This window comes from Squalius cephalus (assembly GCF_949319135.1).
Source record: "Squalius cephalus genome assembly, chromosome: 16".
Taxonomy (NCBI): Eukaryota; Metazoa; Chordata; class Actinopteri; order Cypriniformes; family Leuciscidae; genus Squalius; species Squalius cephalus.
Window position 1 is genome coordinate 17,321,399 of NC_137137.1, and position 12,086 is coordinate 17,333,484.

A 12,086-nucleotide genomic window follows, 5' to 3' on the forward strand; every position below is an offset into this window, starting at 1 on the left:
CAAGCTGAGAAGCTGACTGGACAGCGTATCTAGAGATCAAAAGGACCACAAATGAGTATTTGCCTTACTGGTAGTCTGGCACCCTTTCTCTAGTAAACCACAAACCATATATGTACAAAAATTCAGTTAGTAAGGAGAGTCAGCAAAGAAATAGGATTTCCATGAACTTTTTGGTACTAATGTAGTAAGATTGTTGCAAATTATTATTTTTTATATATATTTATTTCTTTTTTAATTTTTTTATTGAATGCAAAAAAAAAACACAAATCCTTTGATTCCCTTTTAAAATACTGACAGTGTCTTAATTTTAAAACCTTTACTGTAAAAATAGCTGAATTTCTACTGTTGTTTGGTGAGTTCAGTTCAATTAGTCATCCAACAGATCTGGCTCTACCCTGCCTCTGCTCCAAATGAATGGTGCAAAACCTACTCATGACAGAAGTCAGTCCCCCATTTCAAAGGGGGCCCTTCAGTTGAGCAAGCGGTTTAAAGAAAGCAGCTGGTGCATGGGTGGTGAAAGGTCAGGCAGCGCTTGGAGAGATGCCAGTTCCTCTAGTGCAATCACAACCTCTCTTTCCCTCATGTAGACTGAACTGCCCTGAAATCCCCCCTATGATGTAACTGGGTGAAAATAAAACACATTGCTGCAAGCCCACAGCTTTGAAAAGAAACATACCATAATTGCATTTTAAAGATATTTATTAAAAGATTCATTGCAAAAATAGGTGGCTTTGTCACCACAATTTGACATTGCATTGTGTATATTTGACAAAATAAAGCACAACTTCATAATACCACCAAATACTGCAGGAAAATCCGTTCCCCCACCCCAGGATATCACAAAAGACAAGTTACACTAGTGTCCATGTAATATTTTTCAGATAAGATCCCAAGTGCCCATTCTTCAAATTCTTCAAAATATCACTTAAACTTAGTTCCTCTTTAAAATCCACATCACACCAATTTCCATGGTCTCTTCACCTCCGACAATCTTATAAACGGGCTCTCACAGTCCACCTGTCCTTTTCTCTTCTATTGTCTCCATGATTCCACCACAATAGACTTGAGTGGCACAGGAGCCTTGACTTTTCCATGCTCGTCCCAAAAAAAAAATCGGAACCTCAGCTTTTCCAGGACGGCCAAACGTACGCTGGGTCAGTCCACTTAGCTTCCCGTTGTGTGGGTAATCCAGACTACATCTCGAAGCTTTTTAGCTTTGCACCGGTGTACCCTTCAGGATGGATGTATTCAACTTGTTTCATTCACGTGAACATGCCAAAGGCATCTCCCATCAACGTTCCGGCAGAGTAATAGTAGGCACCCATTCGTAGACATTGCGGCTCTCCTCACAGAACAAACCCAATTTCTCAAGAGCAGAATCTTTCCAAGAGTCAGAATTGGGGCTCTTTAGAAGAGAGAGAAAAAAACAATATTAATATCACATGCAAATGTAAGGTGTTGGCAAGGTGTATATGCAATGGAAAGGAGGTGATCCACTCACCGTTACAAGTATGCAGTGAGCGTCCTTAGGTTCCTCATCCTGTTCGCTGCCCAGGATGTCAGCAAGACGTTCAATGTCATTCACACGAACAATGTTGATGTCGTTGTCGAAGCAGAAGGCTTGAATGAGAGTGAAGTGGATCTGCAAGGCGATGTCACATTCGTACTCCTCATCCGTAGCCAGGACACAGAAAGCCACACTGTCTGGGTCACTGAGGTTGCACAAAGGAGAAATATTGATTAGGGAATGGTTCAACATGTTCTGCTTGCATCTATGTTAAGACTAGGCAATTGAAAAAACCCATAAGGTTTGGTATTCTATATATTATGGACCTAATTAAAACAAGAACAGATACTTACACATTCATGACTTGTGCAGACTCGTATACCCCAACGGTAAGACAGTCCTGCTTTTTAGCGGAGACCAGGAGCTCCTCTAGTGCTGTTCCTGCACTCTGCATTCTGGAGAACACAATCGGCTTGTTAGTCCATTTACTTTACTCAGGATTTGATTGATACAACGCATATAACGATAACAACATCAACTGAACAAGACACTCACCTATCGCCAGTAGTAGCTGTGTTATCTTGTCCACTAAATTCTTCAAAAGTCATTGTTTAAATCCACGTTAAGTCGCGTTTCGCGTGTTTTTTCTCCTCTGTGAGCTGTGAGTTTGTGATGCCGTGTCAAGCGCTGGCTGTGTTTTTATACGGGATCAGCGGAGTTTCTCGGCAGTGGGCGGATATTCCGCTCATACCCGGTTCTGATTGGCTGGCGGCACGGGTGCATGTAAATCGCTCTGATGCAAGTGCTTTGCCTGTAAACAACCCACGTGGGTGTTCAAATATCACTCCATCAACAACACAATGCGAGCACGGCTCGTACTCTTTCTTACTGCTTAGGTGCAAGTTGTTGAGTTAATTTTTTTTATTCTTTAATCCTCCACCTCAGATAGGTTACACATTTGTTTTTACATTGATTTCTATTGTTTTATCATATTGTATTATTCCATAATCATAAGCTCCCCCCCACCACATACCCCCCCCCCACCCCCCCCCCCACCCCCCACCCCCCCCCACACACACACACAAAGACTGACTGGTGAGTGATCAAGGCACACGCCACCCTTTTGCATTTGTAAAGGAGTCATCCTTACGTGTCCTTGTCACGTGACTGCTTAGCCGGACCTAAAGCAGGAATAATAGCCCCATGTCCCACCTGCCCCCGGCTTTGTTACACCCTGCAAAAAGTGTGTCCAAGTGAGATCAATAGCCAAAACTTTTGTTCCTACTTTTTGTAAGTGAGTCAGTTCAATGCATACATAATTATAAATAGCCAATAACTATCAATCCACCCTTAACCTGTTTAGCTCTTATACATTAATCAATTGATCAATCATTCAGCAAAATCTCGAAACAACATAGCTGCACATTTCAGACTACAAAACCAAGACTTTTTCAAACCGATGTAGACTATTGGAAGCTCTTTGTAATTATGTATGCAGTACGCTGGATGATTGCTGGTCTTATAGTCTCAGCCAGGTTTTAGAGAGGTTTTAGGCACTTGTGAGATTGTAGACTAGTTGAAGACCATTTTTAAACTGCAACAGAGAAGAGCATATGTCTGTTTGCTACTTTTAAAGACTTTTCTCCGAATACACCAAACGCTGGGATTACTAATATATATTTCATTATAGCATTGAGATTTTTTGGGCTATTATGAGTGGTATTTCGTGCATATTTGAACCATGCAAAGTGTGTAAGGCGGCATCTAGCGGTTGTGCATATAAGCGCGACCTTTCACAAGTGAGTCACGCGCTATACAGATGCAAGATACACATTTTCTCAGGGATGAGTATTTGCTCATGTCAACACTCCATGAATTCATGCATCTGAAATTAAAGCTGCAGGGTATGATACATGATACTACGGTAAAACTGTACAGCTGATGGTCGAACGTGGAATAATAGCAATAGATTTATTGTTACTCCTCTTCTAAGCCACCGGTGCAGAACTAATGATAGCACAGTGATGCGAGATGTTCTGGCGCCACCTGCAGGAACAACAAGGAAGTTACATCACCGATTTATCAGCGTTCCAAATATTTACATTTCCTTTAAACTCTTCTAATTTAATCTTTCTCATGGATATTTGAGCGATATTAAGGATATTTGTAAACAATATTTTGTACTTCATATATGAGCTTCTTTTAAGGTCATGACTGTGTGTGTGTGTGTGTGTGTGTGTGTGTGTGTGTGTGTGCGCTCGATAGAGGGTATCCAAAAATGATATAGCCAAGGTACAGATTTGCATCTCAGTTTTGTTTAGTGCATATCAGACAGGATAATTGGATTATAGGTTAATTTGGGTTGATTTGCATTTTCTTCTAGCAGTCAAAAGAGGACATGTCTGGTTGTAACATGCTTGGACATGCACAGAAGATTGACCTAGTTTCAATGTAAGACTTTTATAGATCACTTTCTAAGAATCCCAGTAGTGTTTTGAAATTAGTTGCATCATATGCAGGGCCGGATTTACCTCATAAATGCTAAATGCATAAATGTAAATATTGTGACATAGACAAAATCATTTTTTTTGAGGCAGTAAGTGCATCGCGTTACGTTTTTGCCAATTTACAGGTTATTTGGTTTATTGTAGCTTTGTGGGCACTAATTTTTTTCTGTCATTTGGCCAAAATCTCACGTTGTAGAAGATGAAGTGTTTCGCACAGGCTATTTAAGGCAGTATTGGCAAATGCTAGACCAAGACACTCTTCTCCGCTCCTCAAATACATAAAACATTAGCCTTAATGTTTCTTGAGTAAAGAAAACGCTGCACTTATTCAAATAACACGTTCTTTATTTGCCCTTTTGCATTGCAAACAAGCAGAGACGGTCCAAACTGCGTGAAGAGGTGGAGTTATTAAGTTTGACTGACAGTTTGAGGATCCAATGGAGATACGAGGTTCAGTCACAAGCTCTTTTTAATACGTTTCATTGGTTACATATTTGCAAAACACACAGTGACCAATAGTAATGATTTATGAAAAAAATGGAGATACGAGGTTTCTATGAAGGTAAATCAGTAGCAAAACTCGAGAGCACGTAAATGTAAATTTGAGAACTTGTACAATAAATATTCGTACTTGTACATGAACATTTACACTCACAGCTCCAATGTGAAAACCTGTAAAATAAAAATCTGAAGTTGAATGTTGAAATTTGCACTCGCAGACAAGTCACAAACCTGTATTCTGAATCTGAAGCTGCAGACGAGTAGACACAAATGTGTAAAATGCCATTCACAGAAATACAACGACAGACACAAACTTGTAATATATATTTTGAGTTTAATCTTACGTTCACATTCGCAGTACTACCTCAAATAGGCACTTGCAACTTCTCAAATCTGTCACTGCAGTTTCAAATTTCGCGCCTTGACTTTTGCTACTCTTTTCGTGATATATCAGATGCAAAACTAACTTGTGCACTTGAAACTCAGAGGCGGCGAGAGAGAAAGGGGGGCGGGAGCTGGGGTGTTCAAAGGAGCCATTTTATTGGTTGGCAGCTAGCCAATGAAATGGGACTTCGATGATGTCACAGGTTTGTGACTATTGTATGCGAGTGCAAATTTCAACATTCAACTTCAGATTTTTATTTTACAGGTTTTCACATTGGAGCTGTGAGTGTAAATGTTCATGTACAAGTACGAATATTTATTGTACAAGTTCTCAAATTCACATATACGTGCTCTCGAGTTTTGCTACTGATTTACCTTCATAGGTTTCTGCACGATGTTTAAAATTTGGTTAATTTAGATAGTAATTGTCTAACAGTGTTTTACTATTAGAGTGAAAAAAAAAAAAAAAAAAAAAAGTCCTCGTAACTGAAGAAGTGCAAACATGTGTCATGCATAAATCTGACCCATCTAGAATTATGTACAATTCTTGGCCGTTCATTTCTTAGTCTCAGTTTTCATTGTGATGAATGACAAAAAAATGCATGTATTTATAGTAAACTGATCCTTTTTAATAGATAATTACATGATCAAGACAGATATGAAGAGTTTATCAACATTCCAAGTTTGTAGACACATCAGTGCATCATATGACCAAAGACTGAAAGAAATCAATAAAAAAGACTGCAATAAAATAAGTCTTTTAAGAGACGAAACAAAATATCTACATCAAAATGACATAAAAATGCTTCACTGACACAGCAGATCATGACATTTGTTTTATATGTATATACATATATAGACATAAACCCTTTTTTTATTGTGTTGATATATGTGCAACACTATACCCGCTCTAAAAGGTACATTTAAAGCTAAATTTACAGCAGTTTAACGGAAGGGGTTCTAAGCCACAAATAATGCACAAGCAGAAAACAATCTTTACAAAATAATTAGCTTTTCCCTTTTCTAAATACACTGGAATCTCTTTAAGCACGTGGCTCCCTTATTAAAAAAGGGAAATAATATTTTACTAGATGCCCAAACACCTAAAATGTCTCAAGTAATACAGACAAATTAATACATTTCCTAAATGTACTAAAACTCAATGAGGATGCAATGCAGAGTTCAATACAATGTAACTCATTCACATTTCCATTAAAAAAGAACCATCATTTGTGCAGATGAAAATTAACAATAATGGCTGGGTTTCATAAAAAGTGCTATTATAGCATGACAATAGATCCATATAAAAAATAAAAAATAAAGGAAAAATGGTCAGACTGTGATGCCACAATTAAGAGAAATGGCTATACTGAATCTTTTACCTAAAACAAAGCAAGGTTTGTTTTAGATGCTTTCCTACATTTCATCGGATCGGTGCTGTTGTATTATAACTGACGTGGGTTTCTGCTCCATCCAGCTCTCCTTGGTTTTGCTCTGCCCGTCGTAGATCACCGGAGACGCTGGGGAGTTCCTGTGAGGCTCTGAGAGAGCTCCGTCTGCTTTGAGATCTGACTGGGCAGCAGCGGGGAAGTCAGCGGATGAGTTGCTGTTGACACCAGACTCGGAGTCAGACTGCTCGACCCGCTGGTAGTCAGGAGTGTGGTTCTGACCGCCGGACAGCAGCACCTGCTTATTCTCTATGGTGGCCACTAGGAGGACATCCTGCTCCGGCACTTCTTTAGCGGAGGTGGATATAATGTCCTCTTTCATGATAGCCGGATAAGACCGCAGGGCTCGGGACATGCCTAGAAAGCAGTGGAAAACCACATTCTTAAATGACTTAGTTACACAATTGATGCTAAAATAAAAACAATCGTAACACCAATCTCTTTCTGCACTTTTTATGATATTATAATGTAAATAGTTTTTGATTTAGATTTTATTTTAGAACTTTATTTTGCTCCCAGATATCTAAGAAACATGAAGCTGTTTAATTAATTTGCATATTAATTTTATTTTATTATTTAGAATTACTAGAATATTGATTTTTAAAAACTTTAATCAATGTTTATTTTTGTAGGTATATGCTATTAATTATATATATATATATATTTTTTTTTTTAAATAAATAAATGTTTAAAGTCACCATGAAATCAAAATTGATCACTCTTACTTTTATGGAATATTGCAGTATTTCTTATAAATTATTTATTCTTGCACATCTTTTTTTTATTTATTAATGTGCCTTCGTAATCTTAAATCAAAATAACTTCCCCTCCCTCTTGCAACATCTCTTCTCTGATGATGTGTTTACTGGCGCGAGGGCGGGACAACCTGTCACTCACATGACATCACAACAATAGCAAATCGCAGCCATCCAATCAACTCTCGATGGACAAAATCAAGTCCCGCCCAACATTTTTTCTTGTTTGAGAAGCCGTTTCACTCAGATATACGGCACAATATGGAAGAATCGCAACTTCTGTTTTAAATAAATGTGTTATCGCTGTAATGTTAAAATTGGTATTGAGAATTGTGGAATTTCACTGGCACACCAATGATTACTGAAATAGCATTATTATATAAGTAGAACAAAACATCCTACCCTCTCACTAACTCACTACCCTACAGGAACAATGACAAACGTTGTGCTCACCTGTAGATGATGTATAGAGATCTTTCTGATTGCTGCTGCCAAAAGGATTGACTGAGGGGAAAATGATCAGACAAAAAGAAAGCAGGAACACCTAGAAAAAAAAAAACAGAGAAGGTCAAGAAACGCATCACACTGCTATTGTATTCAAGACAGAATGTTCCGATTACATGCTGGTGAAAGTTTAAACTCATACATCATATTTCATTTAAGACCAATTCAACCCTACTGAGAGATTAAATTGCCACAGTGGTGAAAACTCACCATGATACAAGTGCTAGTCGTGGTGGTTTTCATTGTGGACATTTTCACCATAGCTTGCAATTTTCTTAGCTGTTCAATAAGGGACCTAAAGATACAAAACCAATTCTAGTTAATAGCATTTAGGTATTATTACAACCAATATTAAGATGAATTAAATAGAAAATAATGTTGTGCTGACACATGATGTACACTTACATGTTTTGTTTCTGCAGCATCTGAACTTTCTTTTGTAATTCCTGGTTGTGAGCAGTGCAGATCGCCACCCTGTGGACACACAAAACATTTATTTCAACTCGTTAGTAATTTATTCAAATATTTGTTCTTTTGAACTAAAGAATCCTTGAGCAGCAAATCAGAATCATTTCTGAAGGATCATGTGACACTGAAGACTGCAGAAAATTCAGCTCTGCCATCGCATGAATAAATTATATTTTAAAATATATTCAAATGGAAATCAGTTATTTAAAATTGTAACAATATTTCACAATATTACAGTTTTTTTATGTATTTTTGATCAAATAAATGCAGCCTTGGTGAGCATATAATTGTAATAATCAAATGCTTTCAATGCACAATATTTATTATTCATTCCTGAAACCTTATTAATGGAATTAATTATAGATCATGATTAACTGAACTATAGCAATTACACACATTCAATATACATTATATTATGCAATACCTTTATAGTTAGGTGTTAAGTACTGCCTCTATTTTGAGAGACATTATAAGTGTCATGGTGTCTGTCTCTCCACACGAACCTGTTTTCTAGGCCATCAACATAAACCTTCTTCTTTTTGCGACTCTCCTGAGCAGACTGCTTGTTCCGGATCTTTCTCCTCACCCTCTTCAGGGTCCGTTCCTCGGCCTAAAGAAACACAGCCTTTTAACTAACACTATCATATTTGTTTAATTTTGCGTGTCATTTAAACTTTAATATGAAACCATCATAAATCAGAATCCATTTCTCTTACCTTTGTAAGAGGCATCTGACTTGGAATACTTGCACCTTCTTTTGCCAGAAGTCTCCTCTCTTCATCGGTCAAAACAATCTCCTTGAATTGGAACTGGAGGGAGAATATGCACATTATAGCCTCGTAATCTGATCACATTTAGCAAAAAATCATACAAAATGTGATTTTTACAAATCCGGTTTCAGCTACAAACTGTGGTTTGAAATTCTATTCAAATTGCATTTCTGGAAATCCATTTCAGTCTCACCGCTCTAATAGGATTTTATGTGACTTTCTCACGCCACGTAAAACGTAAACAGGTCAGACGTGGTCATAGGAAACATGCTGAACGTCGCTACAGAAACAAGGTTATGTTGTTGCCGGGCGAGCAAAAAATGACAATATAAGAGAGACGTGTTGAATTTTGATACCGATAATTTAGATCAGATTCCAATCGGATACACATATAATTAGACTTGGACACAGCATTTGTTTTTTGTTTTTTTAAATTTACCTGGTTGTCTGGTTTGCTATTCTGTGTGGAGTCTTCAATCGTAAGTGAGCAGGGCGGCTCAGGGGAGAGGTCATCGTCCATACTGACATCAAACTCATCTGACAGGAAGAAAATAAACTTAAGATGGGGCACTTAAATAAGCCTTTTGAACACAAAACAAGAATATTTCATGCACCCCTTCACACCACAGCCCACCACAACAGTACCGTACCAACATCTATGAAGACATCGGACTCAGGATTCTCCGAGCGGACACTGAGCAGGGCGTCTGTGTCCTGTGGGAGTGTGTAACAGTGGTCTGTCTGCACCACCTGGGCCTCGTAGCTCTCCATCACACACTCGGAATAAAGCAGGGGTTCGAGGCCTGGACTGGGGACGGTGTCTGTCTCACTGCCATCATGTGGACTTTGGGGGGTGGTATCCTCAGAGATGCCGCTGTCACTGCCATGAGGAGACTGAGACAAGCAGTTGACAGACAGACCATCCTCTTCCTCACCCAGAAGACTGCTGAGAAAGTCCTCTGTATCCATTCCATCCAGCATCTGCAACAATAAAAGCATTAATCAGATTACCAAATACAATAAGTATTATATTATTATTATTACTATTATTATAATATATATATATCGATTTGATATACAGTATATTAGTGCTGTCAAATCGATTAATGCAAAGAAAGATGCAATCATAGAGCTAGTCTATGATATGAAACTGATAAAAAGAGAATTTTATATACAGATTTGACAGCACTATATATATATATATATACACAATTCTCTTTTTATCAGTTTCATATCATAGACTAGCTCTATGATTGCATCAGTTATAGCATCTACATGAGAAAACCATGAAAATTAGATCACTACACATGAAGTTTACGTACATTATGCCCTAAAAGCAAATCATCCAGGAAGTCATTCCCCTCTGTGAGGAACAGATCACCGGATCCTGGGTCTTCATCTGGGAAGATTAGACCAAGCAGGTCTGTGTTCTCCATATCTTCGCTTACTGACATCTAAAAGAGGAAGTAGACATCAAATGAGAGCATATCAAACAGGGTAGATCCGCAGTGACGCTGCGCACTGACAGCTCGATCAAGTTCAGACCCCGCCCACTCTCATCATGTGACTGTAATTCCGTCTTAAACAGAACAACACAAATGACTAACTTCACACCGCTCATAGTCCAGCGCATGCTAAAAGTCACAATCGCAAACATAAAACGGTTGTGTGTGATAATTTCTGATAAATATATTTTTAAACCCAATTAAAATTACTGTAACACGATGACAGCTCGTTTAATTATTCACTAGTAACAATAAATGTTACTAGTGCCACGACGATACAGGTATGATTTTAATCTGATTTGGTTATATGATCCGATTTCCTATATGTTCAACACATTGCAATAATATGTGAAGCAGAATTTACAAATGTATTGTTAACAATAATACTAATAATAGAACGGAGTATAATATAATAGAACAATAGAATGCTTATTGTGATAAATGTTATGATATATGGAATACATTACATCACGTAAAAAATTAGCTGGTAAAGCATCTGACAGGTCTGACATTTGACAGCTTTACAATAACTGAATTGTGAGGAAATGTGATTTTGCTCACATTTCTATCTAAAAAAAGCTGTGAAATAAATTCTTACCTCTGTTGATCTTGTACCAATACAAGATACGTTGACATATACAACAAATAGGAAGTGCCTTCTCTCTTTGTCTTGAAATGCAGTTCCTGCTGAAATCACCCTCCAACGAGGCAAAAATTGCGTCATCACGTAAGGGTGCATCAGTACGCGCACGTCTTCTGCGAAAGGCTTTCTGGGAGTTGTAGTATAAATCATGCATCAAATAAGCCGCTTATGAGTCTGTACTTTTGCAAAACTTTAAAATGTGTTAATGTTATTGTAAGTTTAAATCGAGAAATCCTAAAACCGTACAATAAATTATTTGATAATAAAAACAAACGTTAATTAGAAACTTAAATGTGCAAACAAGTGTACAACCTATGCATATCATGTGTATATTGCATATTTATAAATCGTGGTTTTTTTTTTGTATGCACACGTTTTGTATTTTTTGAAGACTCTAAATCAGGGTTCACCAATCTCGGTCCTGGAGGGCCGGTGTCCTGCAGAGTTTAGCTCCAACCCCAATTAAACACACCTGAACCAGCTAATCAAGGTCTCATTAGGCATACTAAAAACTTTCAAACAGGTGTGTTGGAGCTGGTTGGAGCTAAACTCTGCAGGACAGCGGCCCTCCAGGACCGAGATTGGTGAACCCTGCTCTAAATCAATGATTTTTATACTGTACAAAATTTGCATTTCATCACCTATACCTAACGATTACATGAAACATTCAGCATTTTTTAATTTTCATAAGAATAATAACAATAATTTGGTATTAGTTTTCCTCATGCCATGGGGACCAAAATCTTTAAATAAAATTCAAGGTTTTACTATCCTTGCAAGGCCATTTGGTCCCCTCAACACAGGGGAATACCTGGACAACACACACCTATTCTTGTACATCTATCTTTGTGAGGACATTCATTTGCAAAACCCATCACAACTAAGAGCATAACCCAAACCCTTAAGGAATGTACCTTAAAGCTAGCCGTAACCTAATTATAACCTTATCCCTAAAACCAACTCTTGACCCTTAAACAAGTCTCAGAAAGTGAGGACCAGCCAAAATGTCCTCACTTTACTCTCTTTGTCCTTAATCCGATGGTCTAAAACTCAAACTGGTCCTCACAAAGATAATTGTGCAGGTGCATGAATGC

The 12,086-nt window shown here is 37.9% G+C and overlaps 2 protein-coding genes across 2 annotated transcripts; both read right to left on the minus strand.

The window, feature by feature from the left end:
- Positions 1–681: 681 nt before the first annotated feature.
- On the minus strand, positions 682–2,191 carry gadd45ga (growth arrest and DNA-damage-inducible, gamma a). The gene is made up of 4 exons (XM_079897135.1): positions 2,063–2,191; positions 1,861–1,962; positions 1,502–1,712; positions 682–1,405 (listed from the first exon to the last, which is right to left on the minus strand). The coding sequence occupies exons 1-4, from the start codon at positions 2,113–2,115 to the stop codon at positions 1,292–1,294; spliced, it is 480 nt and encodes a 159-aa protein (XP_079753261.1). The 5' UTR covers positions 2,116–2,191; the 3' UTR covers positions 682–1,291.
- A 4,120-nt stretch (positions 2,192–6,311) lies between these two features.
- creb3l3l (cAMP responsive element binding protein 3-like 3 like) lies at positions 6,312–11,103 on the minus strand. Its single transcript, XM_079897945.1, has 10 exons — positions 10,948–11,103; positions 10,167–10,298; positions 9,495–9,825; positions 9,284–9,381; positions 8,791–8,883; positions 8,578–8,684; positions 8,012–8,080; positions 7,817–7,901; positions 7,556–7,646; positions 6,312–6,704 (listed from the first exon to the last, which is right to left on the minus strand). The coding sequence occupies exons 1-10, from the start codon at positions 11,086–11,088 to the stop codon at positions 6,316–6,318; spliced, it is 1,536 nt and encodes a 511-aa protein (XP_079754071.1). The 5' UTR covers positions 11,089–11,103; the 3' UTR covers positions 6,312–6,315.
- Between the last annotated feature and the right edge of the window lie 983 nt (positions 11,104–12,086).